Source organism: Ornithodoros turicata, chromosome 8 (genome assembly GCF_037126465.1).
Source record: "Ornithodoros turicata isolate Travis chromosome 8, ASM3712646v1, whole genome shotgun sequence".
NCBI classification, from domain to species: domain Eukaryota; kingdom Metazoa; phylum Arthropoda; class Arachnida; order Ixodida; family Argasidae; genus Ornithodoros; species Ornithodoros turicata.
The window spans coordinates 15,519,839-15,539,409 of record NC_088208.1 but is presented as its reverse complement, the minus strand read 5'-3'; the positions used below and the strand labels follow the sequence as shown (position 1 = coordinate 15,539,409).

General features: G+C 43.9%; 1 protein-coding gene across 2 annotated transcripts in view; it reads left to right on the top strand.

Moving 5' to 3' along the window:
- The window catches only part of LOC135366527 (run domain Beclin-1-interacting and cysteine-rich domain-containing protein-like), a 36,257-nt gene that overhangs the window by 10,925 nt on the left and 5,761 nt on the right, over positions 1-19,571 (top strand). For both annotated transcript variants that reach the window (XM_064599249.1, XM_064599248.1), the window contains exons 8-18: positions 432-473; positions 2,574-2,645; positions 4,076-4,133; positions 5,186-5,300; positions 7,107-7,175; positions 9,764-9,838; positions 11,018-11,081; positions 11,961-12,261; positions 14,119-14,197; positions 15,753-15,921; positions 17,003-17,075. In XM_064599249.1, coding sequence (XP_064455319.1) covers positions 432-473; positions 2,574-2,645; positions 4,076-4,133; positions 5,186-5,300; positions 7,107-7,175; positions 9,764-9,838; positions 11,018-11,081; positions 11,961-12,261; positions 14,119-14,197; positions 15,753-15,921; positions 17,003-17,075 — 1,117 coding nt within the window. The remainder of the gene's footprint in view (positions 1-431; positions 474-2,573; positions 2,646-4,075; positions 4,134-5,185; positions 5,301-7,106; positions 7,176-9,763; positions 9,839-11,017; positions 11,082-11,960; positions 12,262-14,118; positions 14,198-15,752; positions 15,922-17,002; positions 17,076-19,571) is intronic.

The window sequence follows — 19,571 nt, the reverse complement described above, 5'->3', positions numbered from 1 at the left end:
CATCCTCATTAATATGTCAACATTGAGATGTTAATTGATTTCAATTAATATGTTAATTGATTTTAATTAATATGTTGATTGATTCTAATTAATATGTTGATTGACTTTAATTTATATGTTAATCGATGTTTTTTAATATGTTATGCCTCATCAGTATGTTAAATTAGAATATTTATTTGAACCATTTGTGTGCTCCTTTGTGCATGCGTTTTTTGTCCTTGTTCTAAATATTTTAACTCTTTTAGAGTACGTAGCAACCTGCCCAATTTCTTACACTTAACACATAATGTGACCATATTTACTCGCATAATTTGCCCATTTTTTTCTCTCCAAATAAGTCTATAAAGTTCAAGTAAATACGGAAACAATGCAAGAGATTGCATTCTTGTTACCTTAGAATAAGTGTGCTTCTCTTTCTTTTCTTCTTTTAGAAGGAGAAAGTGACACTGACATTGAAGACTTTGACCTCTCAGGTGTGTTGGCAAAGCGATACTTTGGGTCAGTGTGGGTCCAGTCTATTTCGTGCCTTCAAGGGGCATTTTGTGTGTTCTGTTCAGAGAACAGTGCCGCATGCGGTTAGTAGTAGTGCAGTAGAACCTTGATTATACGAATCACGGAAAATATATGGGTCGCAGAAAATATTCGTATCATCAGAAATTCGTATGGTCATAAATGAAATAGATGAGCACACCAAAGTGCAGGAAACGCATGCTTGCTACGTATTTTCTCTCTTGTACTTGTAATCAGAGAATTTAGTTTGAAGTTTTAGCACTATCTTTCCTGCAATATCGACCCGTAGACCCGTATAAAATCACGTGCACGCGGTTTACTCAGAGATAAACGAAAGGCGTCGCAGCCAAGTTTACGGAACGCCATTGTTGCCGGAGCCTGCACAGGAAATGGCGTTTCGCCTGTTCATCTCATCCCCTGGCTGGGACATCGTCGTCTGAAAGCCCCAGCCTCGGTGCTTCGACCGTCATGCGTCAGCAAGGCAAAATCGGCAAAAGGACGTTGTCTGCAGTGATAAACAACCGAGTGTGCTTGCATAGCATTGCCGTGCTGCGTCTCGTCGCGAGTGCTATATTGTTCCCGGCACAAGCACCGGAGATGCGCACAGCATTTTGCTGTACACATATACAGGGTGTCTTTTTTTTTTTTTTATACAGATTTTTTATTAAACAACTATAAGGGCTATAGACATCCTGTTTTCACTTCCATTATCTCTGGGCCAGCGAATGTTCTTAGCCATCTGTTGCTCAACCGTCTAATGACTAGTTACCTAAAGACCGTTAATTAACTTTTTAATTATAAAAGCTACAAAGTTGTCCCAATGAGAACTTTGGTCCCTTCGGTCACCTGATACCGTAGCCGTTTTCAGAACAAAAATCCGTTCGATAGATCGTTCGCAAAAAATTCGTTAAGGAACACCATTTTTTTCTATATTGTGTTCATTGTGCATTTTCGGAGACGCATCTTTCCTTCACCCCTAATGTGAGAGGGTGAAAGAGCACACTACCGCCTCTTGCGTCCTGGAAAAAGATTAAAAGAAAGCAGAACCTGCAACCCAAGATAAGGGCAGTTCGGATAGCGTTACCCGATACATTTCTTTTTGTTTTGTTTCTGTAAGTTCGAGCTCATCTTAGACGTATGAGGCAACACTGTGCTCCTTCACCCTTTCACATTGGGGGTGAAGGAAAGACGTGTCTCCGAAGATGCGCAATGAACAAAATAAAGAAAAAAATTGTGTTCTTTCACAATTTTTTGCAGGCGATCTGTCAAATTTTGCGGACGAATTTTGTTCTGAAACTGGTAACCGTATCAGGTGACCAAAGGGATCAGATGTTCTCATTGGGTCGACCATGCAGCTTTTATAATTAAAATGTTAATTAGCTATTTTTAGGTAATTAGTCATTTGACAGTTGAGCAACAGATGGCCAAGGACATCCACCGGCCCAGAGATGATAGAAGTGAAAACAGGATGTCTATAGCCCTTATAGTTATTTATGAAAAATCTGTATAGAAAAAAAAACAGACATCCTGTATGTGACACCCTGTAGGCTATATAAGATGTAGACAGTAGACAGTATAAAGACACCCTGAGAGACTACGACTTCGTCTGACGGAGGGCGGGTCAAGTCCACAGACAATAATGAAAGTGATTACAAGGAAAGTGTGTGTGTGTGTGACACGCTCGAATACAAAAAAGGTATATTCATACGAAAGAGTGGCTACAGTTGGCAGTATAGGTTAGAATTTAATGAGTAATGAGTAAATGAAGGGAACCAGTGCTAATGTTGAGTCCATGTGGTTGCAATGATTTGAATTTTTAAATTGAATATAATTCTCAGTTTTTGCCTAATATCTGTGTTATAAACTGATTCTAATGTGAGAACTTTTAAATTGTCGTCTGCTATCGTCGGGTAGGTTGAAATGAACGGAAATAGGGCAGTGGCAGTTATCTTAAATATCGAACTTGTGTCCGTAGAACCCTTCTCAGATGGAGTTGGAGGATTCCCCGATTTTCTTGCGAGATGGTATTCTCTAATTGGATGTACAACCGCGTTCTCTTTCAGAAAATAGGACCACAAACTTGTCGCTAGTGCCAGAGCAAGGACTGTCTTTATCAATGGCTTCTCTCTATTCAGGTGAAAGCTTTTTGATGACATATAGTACTGTTTTCATAATAAAGATCACGGCAGACCAAACCCTATACTTTAACCTGAAAAGATGTATGCGTCCATTACACAGAGGCCGCCGATATGGTCTACGATGCAAGCTGCATGCAATCTGTATGTAGTCATGTTTGAAGTCTCATGATTTTTAATGTAAATGATGTTGTCGTACGCATCTGACTTTGATGTCATATGCACTCTTAAGGTACTATGTGACATTGAAAAATTATGTGCAAAACTGAGATCTTTGAGCGGAGTATATTTCGGGTCTGGTGCCCTTTCAAATTGGTCTTATCCAGCTTAACTGCTTAACCAGCTCAATTATTCTAGTCAAGTTGGTGAAAAGTGAAACAGTGGATCATTGAACAAGTTCATGCATCTACAGCTCACACCAAGCCAACTTATACTTAGGGCCTGACTTTTTAGGGTTAAACCCGTATCCGCCCGATATTTACCCCCCGAACGAAATCTGTAAAATTCGGGTTTAACCCGAATCTACCCGAAAACATCCGGGTCGCGTGGCACACTCATAAGCGTGCATTAAAATAAGGTTTGATAACATTGCTAAACATTAGTTCCATGTTAAGACAAATTTTTATTAAACGAAAAAAAATCACCCGAATACACCCGAATTCCTGACGACAGAATATGCCATAACGGGATTTAACCCGAATACACCCGAATTTTCAAATGAAAAATATCACCCGATATTTACCCCCCGAATTTGGCCAAAAATAAAACCCGAAAAAGTCAGGCCCTACTTATACTGGGACAACGCCAGTGGCGTATCTAGGGCGTGGCAGGTGTGGACAGGTGCCATGGGCGCCAGGTGAACAGGGGCGCCATTATGTGGTCGGGTGTGAATGTGCCAGGTCGGGCACTCAACCTGGCACATTCATAAATGATCTAAAGCACCCGCCATTAGGGAGGTTGTAGTGTGAAACCTAGTGCGGACCACACGAAAACGCATCCCCAAGGATATCATGTTAACCATGTTGCCATGGGCGCAGGTAGCTCCAGATACGCCACTGGACAACGCATATCAGGACAATTGGTACCTTGTAGGTGTGTGCACAAGTAGTGATGTCATCGAGTCACTCGACTCCATTTTGAAATGGGATGCCGAGTAGAACTCTGCCCTCAAGCAAACCTCAGTTGCGTTAGAAATGAATTCTACATGAAAGAAACATTCAATGTTGTACAGTGGTATTGATTTTCTGCCATGATTTGCATCTGTATAAATTGTCCAAGTATCGATTGTCCTGGCACGAGTTGTGCAGGTGTAAGTTGTCATGGTATGTGTTGTGCATGGCATGAGCTGGGTTTAGTATCAGTTGTCCTGGGTGGTCGCCACAACGGTCACCATTCAACCGATATGTTAATGATTTTTTTTAATTTTGCAGATACGGACATTAAGAAGTTGTCGCAGGATTCTGGTTCAACGGAGGTCCTCAACAAATTGTAAGTTCTTAGTAAAGCTGCAAGGATGACCACTGTAATGTGTGAAACGGATGATACGCTTCTGCCCAAGTTGCAAATATTTAGCGGAATACTAATTTTGCGGGGAAGTGCCATTGCAAAAGTTGCAAAGAATGACTAGTGTTACAGTCATTTGAGAGGTAACTTCTTAAAATGTATATTAATGGGACAGCCTGGCGTTGCTGAGTGCTGACCAATTTTGTGATTTAAGTCGTTATCCGACTGCAAGGTATGAATAGGTGTCAACTTCAAAATTTCATACAGCAGAGGGGTTTAGGTTTTGAGATAAACAAGAAAAAGCACATCTTAGCAGACAATCAGGAGGGTGCGCAACCAAAATAAAGGCGATTGAAGGACTGTTTTGAGATATGATACAGCGTTAGCAAGTTTTGTCCCAATTGCGTTGCTCGATTGCTTGGCAGAAGAGAAACACGAAGTTACTCCCATGACATAACAGCACCAAAAGTGCTGGCTATAAAATTCACTTGCAGATAATAGACTGCAAATTTCATTGAAATATTTGACTCGGAGCATTATAGGGAGTGACTTTTTCGGGTTGACCTTCCAGCGGTAATCCCTGAAGGTATAGACAGTGTTGACACACAGGGGTGTATTGCTGGGAACGTATAAGTGACCCATTCTTACATGTGTTACACAAGGCAACCTTTGTTTGGCTTCAGTGGAAACGTCACTCGAGGATTTCGTAGTGACTGGAATTCGGGGAGAAATCGGGTTTAACCCGAATTGGTCGGAGGTTAGTTCGGGGGGGAATAACCGGGCGGAAGCGGGTTTAACCCGAAAAAGTCACTCCCTAATTATATGCCAGAATTTGGCAGCATTTGCTTGACTTGCCTACTTGCTTGTTACCATGCCTTTGGTGTCACAACACGTTTGCCGAACACAGGGCAGTGTTCAAAATACATGACACTGACACATTAGAGAAGAATCCTGTTTTTTATCTGAGAGCACCATGTAGCGGATAAGATAGTAAGGGAGATTTAGCATCTTTTTTTTGCGCTCTCTTGCATCCACAGGACACCGTCAGCTGAGGTGGTTGCGCTAAGCTTGTTGAAGAAGTTTTCTGAAAAACACCTGCCAAAGGCGTCCGAACTGGTGTGGTTAGTTTCAGAAAGGGATGCTCCTCAGTCGGTAAACTTTATTTCTCGCTTTTATTGTCATGTGGTTACACCTAGGGTTCCGGGTTTTAGGATTTGTCCGAAAAAAATTCGAAAAACGTACTCCGGCAAAATTTTAAGCAATTCGGATTGATCCGAAAAACTCCGCTTGGCAGATGTTTTCCCTGATAACCGGGTTATTGTTCTTGGCCTCCTTTTGTGTTCTGGGTTTTTCTGATCAGGGATATCGGCCCTACCGCAGCATAATACGTAATGGCATCCTTGACCTAGCGTTTTCTACGGTGGTCGTCTCGACCACTTGAGGATTCACCGCCCGGGTTTTTCTCCCAGTCTGTTTCCTGATCTCCTTGTCCCACGCGAGGCCTAAGCACTAAAATCAGCATCGAACCGAGGTCATACGGAGTGCCCTTTTTGAAAGGGCGACTAGTGGCAGTGCTGACGACAAGATGAGACGCGAGCGAAAGCTGCCCCGTGACCACGTGAAGGAGTACCCCGATTTCGAGGAGTTCACATCGTCCCGCGATCGCGGTGCAGAGGTTGTCGTATTTAAGTACTGCCGCGTAACAGTGAGCACTACACACCGAAAGGGTGCATTTTGAATTGCAGAACACCTCAGAGTGTATCGTACGAAATGTATTGTTAAGCTTGTGTCTTTTTAGTGTTGAAGGAATAAATGTGACTACTGCATTTTGACTGCACAACCGTGCGTGAGTCGTCAAGTTCCCTCCGAATTTCGGATATTAGCTGAGCTGTAAATCATACATAGAGCCTGAAGTTTTAGGGTTTTACCCGATTCTTCCCCAAATTTGCACCCCGAATTGAAAGTTGCCTCTTTAGGGTGAAACCCGATTTTTACCAGGCAAATTGCCCTCTCTGGGATATCTGCAGGAATGCACCAACTCACTTGTTTGGCAGAAAAATGCAGTTACATCACTGTTTGTACCAAACCGCTACAGTTAGTTTGAATAACTGAGCCCAACTTCTCCCCGATTTTAGCGTAATGGAAGTTTTTTCACCCAAATTTGCATGAATTTAGTGTACATGTTCATTTACCTGATTTTTACCACCCGAATTTAGAAAAAAATATTTCCCGAAAACTTCAGGCTCTAATCATGCACTCCGAAAAAAACTCTGTTTTTCGAAAAAAACAATAAACTCCGAAAAACATCCTCCGGTAACGCCCAGAAATAAACTCCGAAAACCCGGAACCCTAGTTGTACCCCTGTCACACGGGAAGTTTTCAATGACAGTTGAAACCAGTGGCCGTTGAACATGCGTGTAGCGCCACCAAGTGTGTAATGCGTCACCCTGTCAGAACGCACTCTGTGGTGCTACGCACATACTCGTCCGGCCTATGTGCCATTTCTCATAAGTGCGTAGAGTGATGACACTGCTCTAGCATATTAAAGAGGACCAAGCAGCCGGTGTGGAACACATAGACCTAGAAAAGACAGGACAAATGGTAACTCTCAATTGCATAACAGTTCAATGCATGAAAAATGTTCGTCGTTTGTTGAATTGTTCGCATTAAATTGTTAGTTGTGAGTTAGCAGTTGTCCTGTACTTTCCACGTCTATGTGTTCACCATTGCCTGCTTGATCCTTTTTAATATGCCAGAGCAGTGTCATTACTCTACATGCCTATGAGGAATTGTACATAGGCTGGATGGGCTCCGGTAGTCACAGTGCCGTGCATCTATTGCCCATTTGCTGAAAAAATTTGAAAGCAGGTTAACGTGAAAATGCAGAGTGCCATCTTTTATGTTTAGGTGGCACGCGGTGTTTAATTGTAAGTGTATGTGTATTTGTTTTTCTTTCAGCTACTCCCTCTGCCAGACTCTTGGCCCATCTCACCAGATGAAGCTTTTGATGAGTATGATGTTCCAAAGGCAAGTGTCATCGTTCCTGTCAAGCTTGCACATGGCATGCGTAACTTCATGTGTGCACGTTACCACCACCAGTGGGGTAGGGTATTGCCGCAGGCGACGAAACCTCCAGCTCATCATCATTCCAAATAAAGTTGTCGTTCTTGTACGTGAACAGTGATGCGATTGCTGCACCAAACTGCGCCATGGGGCCATTCCTGCTACATCCTGCTACATTTTTGCAAAATGTCCGGAATCTGTGCCAAGCCTGTGCCAAACATCCGCTTGTGCCTTTAAAGTAGCACAGAAGTCATTTTTAACACCCAGTTTTCTTCCTATAAAATTGTTAAGTAGGCCAGTAAGATGCACCATGCGAAGTAATTTACACCATAGAGTCATATTTATCGCAGAAATTGAATTTAAAATACGAAGCAAAAAGCGACCGTGCGCAACGGTGGTGAAGAGCAGTACCAGCCTGTGATCAGCCTGGAACTTCGCGCTGATGCTATAAGCTGAACGCTCGCTGATTGGCCTAGAGAAATGTTGTCTGCTACTCTGCTGTCGTCTGCTGCTCGGCTGTTCGGGGTTCTGATAAAGCCTTTCTCCTTGCTCGGTAATGCTTCGGCCGCTCCTTCTATCCCCAATTCTCTGGGAGAACTGGCGAAACAGGTTTACGGCGGCAAAGGGACAAGGCGCTGACCCCCACTGACCGGCGAACCAGAACGAGTTCTCCTTATACCGTCATCGGTGACATGGCCTCATACCTCCCCATCCTCGTTATAGCTGGAGTGGCGAGTTAAGGGTGAATGCGCGGAGCTACGTTTATGTGAGTTTTTTTCTGGGAAACAAATTGCACACATCAAAACCTTTCATGCTATTCGGTATAATGACACACACACTTTCATCAGATGTCTTAATCTGAAATTTTTTTGGATGGCCCTCTGTACTCCTTTAAAAGCGAAGACACGCCTCCAGCTGTGCCCCTCTGGTCGTTTTAACGCGTGTCTAGTCTGTGGGCAGCGCAAGTCATCACAAAACAGTAGCCGCGTCTCCTATTCGTACAGTTTTGCTTCTGTTTTGCATGCACAAAGCCAGTATCTTGCTGTTAGGAAACCCTATCCTGACTTGCGTTGTTTGAAGGGCGAAACTGCTTATGAGTTCATCTTGTGCCTGTTGCGACCAGGCAATAGTAAAGTAATAGAGATGAGATCTCCCCCACCAAAAGGTCTAGGAAAATGACAGGATGGAAGACGCAGGTCCGCAGGTTCTTGTGTTTTTCGAACCATTGCCATGTTTCTGTTCTGTGTTGACATAAAATGTCGCTGGTACCACATGACATCACTAGTGTGATAACACGAAAGATTGCAAAAACATTCGTAATAGACCATCAGTTAGTTGGCATTGTGGATGAGAAAATAGATGTTGGACATGTTCAGCCTGCGTGAATCTAAAATTATGTGAAATCTCAATGGACAAATTGAGCACCGAAATGACTAAAAAGATGTCATTGTGTTAAGGGCACACATAATACTTCCCCACCAGTAAGCTAGCTTTGGCATTCTCTGTAACTGTTTTGTATATATTTGTAACTCATATATTTCATATATATTTGTAATACTGGAGCTGCACAGTATCACTGCAAAGACTGACTAATGAGGAATTCTTCACAGTAATCTATATTCAATTCTGTGTTATGCTCCACTTGAAGTATTCGAATTTTCACAGTGCTCTGTCACTGATTGCAAATATTGTTGAAACTCCTGGCCTAGATTTCGTCATGTCACATGACAATCGTTAAAAGGAGTTCGATTTCGACTTCAGTGACCACATCTAGTCACTCTCTTGGAAATATTTTAAAAATGAAAGTGTATATATGACTGCGCATGATAATTAGAGCCTGACGTTTTAGGGTTTTACCCGATTCTTCCCCGAATTTGCACCCTGAATTGAAGGTTCACCCTTTAGGGTGAAACCCGATTTTTACCCGGCAAATTCCCCTCACTGGGATGTCTGTAGGAATGCACCAGCTTACTTGTTTGGCAGCAAATGCAGTTACATCACAGTTTGTACCAAACCACCACGGTTAGTTTGAGTAACTGAACTCGATTTCTCCCCGAATTTAGCATACTGGCTGTTTTCTCACCCGAATTCGCATGAATTTAGTGCACACGTTTATTTACCCGATTTTTAGCCCCAGAGTTTTGAAAAAAAATTTTACCGAAAACTTCAGGCTCTCATTGTCACACTTGTAGATACCTTTTAACTGCCATGCTCGCTTGTTATCGTCATCCCCCTCTCTCTATTATCCTGGTCAATCTCACCGCTCATCGCTCATACCTCATACCTGTAGATAGGTTTTAACTACCACACACTCTCTCTCACATCATCTTTCCCATAATCATCTCCGACACACTCACCATGGTTTTGGCGCTCTATGGCCTTTGTTGCCTTTGTGCCATTAAACACATAATCAATCAATCAATCTAATGATGATGTAGTATATCTGCTCCAAAGCGCCATTTTGCTGCTCCATGAGGTGCTCAAAAAATGACTTGGGCCAATCACATCACTGATGTGTGGCATGATTTCACAGAGTACTCTCTATGTTACAGACTCGCCTGAGGGGCAACTTGGAGTGGGCTCCGCCAAGGGAGCAGATAATCTTGAGTGTCCGCACCAAGCCCAGGAAAGTATTATTCAAAAGTATTGTGCATAGACCCCATCTTTGTAGCGCTTGCATGCTGGTGGTATCTTAAGGTATATTTAAGCTATTATTTTCTATATTTAAAAAAATTCTATATATTTATTTATTTTCTATACGCACAGACAGACCTGTAAAGTTATTTTTTCACAAATATTCCAATTACTGCAAATAATAACATTTGCAGTAGTTAATTACTTCCAAGATTTCCTTCTTAATTTTGTAATTGCAATTTTTTTACTTACAAGTTACTTTTGTAAGGAATTTGTAATACGCGTTACTTTTGGAACTACTTTGCATGCGATTTAGGACTCATCTGAATTTTTTAAATCTCGAATCATTTGTGCAGTATCCATGATTTTTGCTCATCTGCTTTGCATAAGATTTAAAAAAAAGCCTTTTTCACTGTTTTAGTGTAGCATTTTTATGGCATCCACCAAATTTCTGTGATGCATTTGCAGTCTCAGTTGAGGCATATTATGTTTCCGCTTTGCATAAATTTCTAGTCATTCTACACTCCTAGTCCTTTGTCCCATTTGTACTTTCAATATGTCCTTATTTGTACTGTGTTGCTCAGTTGAAAAAAGCCAAGCCATGCATCAAAATTGCATTGCATTGAAATGAATGAAACTCAATTACATTCAGGGTAACTGTAATTGTACTTTAACGGTTTTGTAATTGTAACGGTAATTTAAGTACTGTGCAGTGCTGGACAAATGTTTACGGATCACGCTCCGGCACATTCCTTGCTCAGAGTGACATGTTGACAGCGAATGGGACCGTACGGACTTGCAAACAGGTGACCTGATCCGTAAACTTTTGTCCAACACTGTACATGTAGCTATAATTGTGATTTAATTAGTACTTCCAAAAAGTAATCTTTACAGGTCCCATGGCATATGTGATGACATACGATGACATACGTGATGACATGATGGCATACGTAATGACAAATCAAGTCTTTACAGGAACGATACTCAATTTCATTGTTCCATAACAGCCTACGGTTGGTCAGAATTTCACGTTAACGCAGTGCTCCAAATTTGGCTCCCTTTGTGTTCGGGAGTGCGCCTGTATCGCTGCACAATGAGTTAAAAGATGTGCGTTGTTATACTGACTTGTTCGTACTAGTATATGTATTTTCATTGAACACCATTTTTACAGGCTGAGAATGCAGCTGGCTGCGCAGAATTACCGATGTGCTGGCTGTGGTATGAAGGTCAGCCAAGGTGCGTAGGTCTTCACTTGCCCCTATGTAGCTGTTGACAACGTCTTCCTGATAAACTAGCAATCTTGTTGCGACCACAACATCTTCCTGATAAGGAAAGGGTTCAAGAGGATACCCAAAATGTCGGTTGAAAACGGAACAAGGACAGAAAGAACAGAAGACGAGACTAACAACTTTCGTCATTCTTCAACATTACATGTTTCCTCTGTTTCTATCCTCACCTAGGGAAGCTCAACTATAACGATGGGACAACGGCTGAACGAAACACACAGAGCGCACGCTTTCAACTGTTAGTTGCGCTTCCCTAAGTACGGATCTGTACCAGTGCGTCCAAAGTCGAGCGTTAAAGGGGCACTAAGATGCAAAAACAACTTGCTCTCAAATTAAAGTCCGTGCGTCAAGCAAAATTAGTTCACACAGCGCTACCGTAATAGAAGAAAAACGCAATGAAAGCAGAGCTGTCACTGGCGGCAACGAATGGGTTCCCGAGGAGGCAAACATTGGCGTCACCCAATGAACAGCTTACCTATCGTGGACATGCGGATTTGGAATGGGTCCAATCGTAGCGTTCCGTATATGCGCGCCGTGATGCAAACTGCTTCATTTTTCGATACCGATTCACTGAATTGTTGCCCACATCAGTTTTCACATATCTTCACGTCCTTCAGACAGCGACGCCAGTCCGCTTCGCAATGCACACTATGTTTTGCCTCTATGCCTTGGTCTCTATGCCTCTTGGTCAGCAAACGCGAGGATAGTCGCATTGTTTTGTCTATGAAAAGTTTGTGGAAGGGGCCTTCCTGCTGTCCATTGCATTCGGGAACCTCTAGTTGCATTCACTACCCCGTTTTATTTCCTCATAAAATCACGTTTTGTGCAGCGCTCGCGAGTGGTCTGCGCTACTGCGAGTACCTGAGCAAGCTGTTCTGTCACTGCTGTCACAATAACAGCACTGCAGTGATACCAGCACGCGTGTTGCACCAGTGGGACTTCGGCCGGTACCCCGTCTCAAAGTTTGCGCACGACCTTCTGGAGCGGTTGTCTGCGGATCCACTTTTCCACGTGCAGGACCTGAATCCTTCGCTGTACAGGCGCAGCAACAGCATGAACAGGGTGCGACAGTATCGGTTGGCACTTCATCATCTCCAGCAATTTGTACAGGCCTGTCGACACGCAGTCGTGTGAGTTTACTGTGTGTGTACACATTTTTATGCACATTTTTATGCAATTTTTATACAGCATCTCACTTTTTTGCTGCTCAGCTCAAGGCTAGTTTCTCTGTTTTGAAATTTGGGCTTGGGCTTTGAGATGTTCTCTTCTTCCTTCCAAGGACAGAATGCAAGTGATAGATACTGTCAGAAATATCACATAGAGAACACCAGGGAATGCTTATATGCTTTGTTTGACAACCGAGATGCCACAGGAAACTTCTGCAGAATGCATTCTTGCGCTACTTAACTCTGTATTTGTGTGGCACCAGCAGCTGCACACAGCGGCTATAAAACGGCTATAAAGCAAATAAAATGCGTAAATAAACAAAATAAACTGGCTATAAATTTGTGTTATAAAGAATTGCTGTAAATTCAATTGAAATAGCTTGTACGGTGGCTCTGAACACCGTAAGAAAACATGTGACAGCATTCCTTTACATCTTATTTGGGTCTGGTATGTCTCTTAATGCCCAAAGTCCAATTTTTCTTTCCGTACATACAGAAGATTTTAGTTGGCTGCTGCATGAGAGAGGGTCAGTATGACAAAATCAGAATAACGAGAAAACGAGAGAGCACTACTGGCCCGCCTCCTCGGTGGGGACCGTAGTTATCGCCGCGCGGTTGTCCATCTTGGAATGATACAGCGGTGCATTCATCACCAACGTCCTGCACAGATACCATTCTGGTGAGAACGATCTGAGCGATTGGAAGCTCTTTACACAGAACCAGTTCTGTAGCTTCACGTGGATGGTGCAAACAGCCTGAAGAGGAAATTGTGCAAACCGTGATGTGTGACTGCAGATCCAGCTAATAGCCACTGAGGGTCCGAAGTTGGGGAAGTCGGTACGTGACAAATTCACACCACCGCAGCCACAAACACAAGGTGAAGAAGCGACAAAAAAAGACTGGTGTGTAGCACCAAACACAAAAACAGGTGGGTTGATTGCCGCCAGTGTGTGGTTTATAGTATTCCGTTATCCTGTGGAAGAGTGTATATCGGCCAGACGGGCAGGTGTATCAATACTAGGTTACGTGAGCACGCGACGTTGTTGAAAGGGATGCCACCGTCGGGTCACTTGGCATTCCATTGTGATAGATGTGGATGCTCGCCTGCCTTTGATAAAACTTCAATAGAAATTAATCTCCGATCACAGCAGGATCGAGAGATATATGAAGCATTTTTGATAGAGGAAAATGGGGAAAAATGTGTCAGCGCTCCCTCTATCGCCCTCATACAGGAGGAATTGTGCTATCTAAAAAAATAGGTCGGATACATAGGGGAACGTGTACCTACTCTGGTATTTAAGAGTGTATGTGTATTCAACAGTAAAGTAGTCTTGAGTTGCAGTTCGTCCTGTTTTGTGTGTGTCTTTTGTCTGTGTTTGTGGCTGCGGCGGTATGAACTTGCCAGCTAATAGCAATCAGAGTGAGCCAAATTCTCACCATAATGGTGTTTGTGCAGGACGTCGACGACGAAGTCCCTGCTGTTGTCATTCCAAGATAGATGACCTCACGGTGATAACTACGGTTCCCTCCGAGGAGGCTGCACTATCTCATTTGCTTGTTTTTTTATTGTTTCATACTGACCCCCCCTCATACTGCGGTCAACCAATCCAAGCCAAGCCAATCTTCCGTACGTACGGAAAGAAAAATTGGGCTTGAAGCTTTAAGTTATGGAGAAAGCTCTTATTAGACGCGTTTTGTCAAGAAAGTAGATGGTAGTTGTGTTTGTGCCGTTTTCTGTAAACGTAGTTTACATAGGGTAAATCAATAGAGATAAGTTCAACGTGAATAGTTTCATGCTGAAACTTTTTTTTTCCCACGTAGGCTTCAAGATGAACTGGAAAAACTCCCTCATTATTTGTTAAGTGACCCTGATGTCTACTCATTGGAAGACCTGCAGCAGGTAAGGGTCAATCAAATTGGACCAAGTCATTTTACCTGTAATACGAGAGCATGCAGATAGGGACAGGGCGCGGCAGCACATTTAGACGCTTCCCCTTGAAGTCGGCCCAGGACGCATACTAACCCCCCTGTCCCCCACTCCTTCCTGCTGTCCTCTCTTCATCTGTCCTCGTCTATTCGCCGCTCATAGCCACAGTTGCTTCGCGGTGCTAACACGGAATTTAAAAAAAAACATTTAGACGCTGATGCTGGGAACCCTAGACAACGTCCAGTTGTGCCTTTTTGTAAACAGTGAAAGGGTGAATAGCGAAATTTCCATTGTTAGTAGTTTACGAATATTTCACTTGCACCGCGAATCAAATCTACGTAAATAATTTCTTCAGACGGCAAATCGAATTCAAATAATTTTGAATACCACATGGTGAAATATTTTGTGGTGTTCCGCTCATTCGATGATGTTCCTGCTCCAAACGTGTGAGCCTTTTCACGAAGCATAACATATCATGAGCGAGGGTCCCTCTGTGTTGTGTATGGTAGGCTGCATTGGTGGGATGACCTGCATTGAGAGTTAACCAACATGATCCACGCAGCCTGCTTTGTGTGCATCTCCTCAGTTCTATGTTTACATGAAGACAACAAACACTGAAGACGACTGAAGATTTATTATGGTACAAGCTTTCGGACGGACTCTGTCCGAAACCTTGTACCATAATAAATCTACGCTCATCTTCGGTGCTTTTTATCTTCGTGTTCTTCAACTACGGTTTTGACTGCCCTTCTAAGTCTTTGTCCTTCTATATTTATATTGTGAATTTCCAGTACATTTTTAAGAAACTGCACATATTATCATCTCTTACTGAACATAACTCTGAAAGTTGGGAGTACATTTACTTTTTTACTTTACATTGCTTTACATTGTTAGTGCATTTACAACATGCAGTGCCCAGAGTACAGTGTTGACCATGAACTCACATAAGTTGTAGACATTACAAAGTATAAACAGTCTAAAGTCGGCTTCACCTAACACTCAAGTGCAATGAGGTGAAGCCGACTTGCAGAATAGAGCTGTACACCGCGGTGACGTGAAATGGGCTTCACCTAACTCTTGGATGTAATGAGGCGAAGCCCACTTGCAGAAGGGCGATAGCGATACCTTGCATCAGTACTATTCGAAAAATATTCAAAAATTTCGAATACTGAAAATAGGTTGCGAATGGCATCAGATATTCGTTCCATATGCAAAATTTCAAATAGTTATTCGCACAGCTCTAGAAAAAACGTATTATCGGAAGTCTACTGTACCACGAAATCGCTACCACCACACCAAGCAGATTCCAATTTGGCACCTAACGTTAGAATGCATTCTTGATTAAAAGTAGGGAAGGGGCGTAACAGATTCTGCTCAATCAACCCTCCTCTACCCTTCTTCTATCAGTCAGCTCGCATGGATACAGCATCATCAGCATTTACATACATACTATTTTCTTAGGTATTTCCTTTTAAATGCTTTCTTCATATCTCTTAGAAGCTTTTCTCTGTTGTTTTTGTTGCGTCAGGTTCGCAGCGGTGCTTTGGTTGAAAGCCTGAAAAAGATTTGGCAGTCATGCCTGAACCACTGCACCCAGTGTGCCCGCTGCTGTGCCCAAGGCTTCATCTGTGAAGGCTGCCATAATGGAAAAGACATCCTATTCCCTTATCAGCTCTCTTCTACATTTCAGTGTCCTGGTAAGCGAAACACCGTGCACACAAAGTACAAAGGCACGAGCTATTTAAGGCTTATTTTTGATGCACTGAAGTTGCAAAAAAGTGTGCGATACTTTGTTGGAACCAGTCCGGAACATTTTTGCATAGTCGCGCACACATAGCATCATCATGACCAGTGATTTATCAGGACACCCCCAACCCACCTAATTTTTGGCGCCCCTCCCTAGTTTTTTTTTCCTGCACACCACCTACAGGAAGCAATGATGCACAAAGCTGTTACAACGTAACTGTAACAATGACTCCCCCCAATTTTTTGCAACACCCCCACGTGTTCACGATTCTGGATAAACCACTGATCGTGACCCATCACCACTGCCTCAAGATAGCTCGGGCACTCGTTTGTACAGCTGAAGGTGGCGCCACACGATCGAGCACTGCACGGGGCACAGTTTTAAACCCGAGACTGGCCCGAGCCCGGCATTCCACCGATTTACCTGCCCAGGGCTGGCCTGAGCGTAAAACACTTCCAGGTTTCCCGGCCCCGGCCCGACCCAAGTCTGAGAAATTTCTAGGCTACCTAGGCTACATGAGTTAACAGTGTCTGCCCAGTAGTGGCGTAGCACAGGCTTGACCCGATCCAAGCCCATCAATGTATGGGCCGGAGTGTGGGGAATTTCCAGGCTACCCGGCCCCAACCCGACCCAAGTCTCACAAATTCCTGGGCTGCCTAGCCTACAAAAATTAGCTGCGTCTACCTAGCAGTGACGTTGCAGAGGCTTAAACCTGATCCGAGCCCGTCAGTGTTCAGTCCCGGGCCCACAATGTCGAACCCAACCCCGGCCCATGCCCCAAGGCCTTAACTATATACTAAGTAATTATGCAAGTGATGATGATGATGATGATTCGGGTTTTTATGGCGCTAGTAAATATGGTATGTAAGAACGCCACCTTCAAGGTTGATAGCATCATGACCTGTTCAGATTGCTCTGTGCATTAAAATAGAGGGCTTCTCATGCTCTTGAATCATTGTGCTCCTTTTATCTCATTATAATTTCATTTGACCGTCAAACTTTGTCAAACAAACACCTGTGCTCTGTTGCAGCCTGCAGGGCGTGCTTCCACCACAAATGCTACGTGCCTGGACACTGTCCAAAGTGCCTACGTCTAGAGAACAGGTAATTTGAATTTCATGGAAGATCTTTCTTACTTACTGTGGGACAGGTTAACTCCTTCCATTCAGCTCCGCCCGCAAATAGCACAAGACGTTTGTGATTGGCTCGGGTGGGTGCATGGTGCCTCCGAATCACTGCGTAGTGTGCCCGCCTTTGCCTGTCATTTGCATATCAAAATGCGGGGATGGATATTTTAACGCACATGCGTGTTTCAGGATTTGTCAGACATGTGGAATGGCTTTCAACGAGGACAGTCTCTGATTCTGCTATCTTGCTTTTGCCCAAAATGAATTTAAGAATTCATTAATGAATTTTATGTAATTAGTCATCTTGTATACAATAAACCCTCATTAACTCGAACTCGCTTATCTCGAAATATTGGTTATCTCGAATTTTTTTTGCGTCCCAATCCTTGTGCCAAAGCTTCTTATGTATTTTGGCCCTTTTAAGTCGAAGCTTTTTTTTTTTTGCAGCAGTACGGATATCTCGAAATTCCATCACCGGTAGGTCAGCGTACCTACGGCTGATAACGTGCATTCTTCGGTCCCCGAGGCTAGGTCAAGGTCAAAGCCTTTCAGTCCCAGTGACTCACGCGCTGCTAGCTGTGGCAGGCAGACCGAACTCCCCTTTCCACCCAACGTCATTCCTCCTCCTCCTCCTCCTCCTCCTCCTCCTCCTCCTCCTCCTCCTCCTCCTCCTCCTCTACATTCGTCCGAGCGTCTCGTGTCTCGTTTCGTTCTTTGCGGCGTAATGGCTGAAGAACGCACGTGGAAGTCCCTGACTTTGGAGTGGAAGGTGGCACTTACCAAAGGCCTGGCAGCAAGTTCATGAAGCCATTATCGTGAACTGCTTCCACCGCTGTACCGGAGCCAGCAGACTAGTTCAGTGACTGTGATGAACTGTGCAACGACGTGATACGCCTCGCACGTTGCTATTACGGTGTTATTCTGTCTCAGATTATGTTAAAAAATGCTGCGGAATTGTTCACGAGCCCTATTACTGTAGGAATGCTTTTTTTTTTTTTACGTTTCATAACATATCGGGGCAACATAATTTTCGTTGTTCGCTTAACTCTAAACCCCGCGTATCTCGAAATTTTTTCCGGTTTTTACGACTTCGAGTTATCGGGGGTTTACTGTAATTGCATACTTTCTTCAAGAGGATGTCCGCCTGGCCATATAACTCAGTTGCAAAAACGACATTCTGTCCTGCTCTCATAGATCTGTAATTAAATATATGTGGCACCTAAAAACAGACACCCTGTATATACATGGAACATATTAAACATATATACGGAAGAATATATGTACAGTCGAACCCGCATATATCGAACTCGAAGGGGATTGGCAAATAATTCGATATATCGATAATTCGCTATATAAAGCGTTCATATTTTAACTGACATTCGCGTGTGCCATATTAATTACCATTTAATTGGGATAGTATGTTAACAACATTTATGTGGGACGGAAGAACTCCGTGAGTTGGGCTTGTCTCTTGTTGCGAGCCATGAAATCCATTACACTGTTTTCGATCTTCTCGAGGCCTCCTAAATGAGAAAGTCCAGCTCCTTGTATTGCCCTGCAGCAGCGACGAATGGTAGCGAAAGCCGAAGCGATCTGGGTGGCTGTGGGCATGACATCGTCGCCGTTAAGACCTCCCAGTGAGCCTTCATCGCCGCTTGGATCGCCGTCGTCACCAGCAACGTCCGCTATGATGTCCGCATCCGTCATCTCTGCTACAACGTGCACATTGTCGTCGGCGTTTACAAAATCGTGTGCCGTCAGATCAGTGGGAACGGCTTCTGGGAACTCTGCGACCTTTTGAATCTCGTCGTCCGGAGCGTACTCGAAGTCGTCATCGTCGTCCAAGGCATCCGCACACGCCTCGTCTGCAACTGCTACGAAGCCCGCTTTGCGAAAGCAGTTCGCTATTGTTTCACGCTTGACATCATTTACGTGGGATGCCGAATGCTTCTGCTACCGAAGACTTTTCTCCATTCTCAACACGTCGGATGATGTCGAGCTTGGTCGCGAAGTCCAGGTTCTTCCTTTTCTTAGCATCCATGGCTGCCTCATTCGTACTAACTTTCAAATGGTGGCGCCTACCAAAGGAATGCTCCGACGCCAGTCGCTACTGCGCACGTCTTGGCCAGGCCGCCACGCGCTGCGCACGGCCGGCATGGACGATTCCATTGCAGGTCGCGTGCTCGGGGAAGGTAGCATGATGCATGACCCCGTGATTTCTCACTTCGGAGCGTGCGAAACAAAGCTCCGTGGGGCCACTAACTTCTCCCTGTTGGCAGCCTGCCTTCATTTCCAACTCCTTTACGTGTGGATGATTTCATCCCTAATCCCCAAGCCGCGCTTTGTCCTTTTCAGTCGCGAAAAATGTGCGGAGGTTACTAACGGCGCGTCATAGGATTCCAGCGGTAGTGTGATATAGCCGATGACAGTGGTGCCGGCTGTTCGATATAGACGTACAGCATGCCTATACATT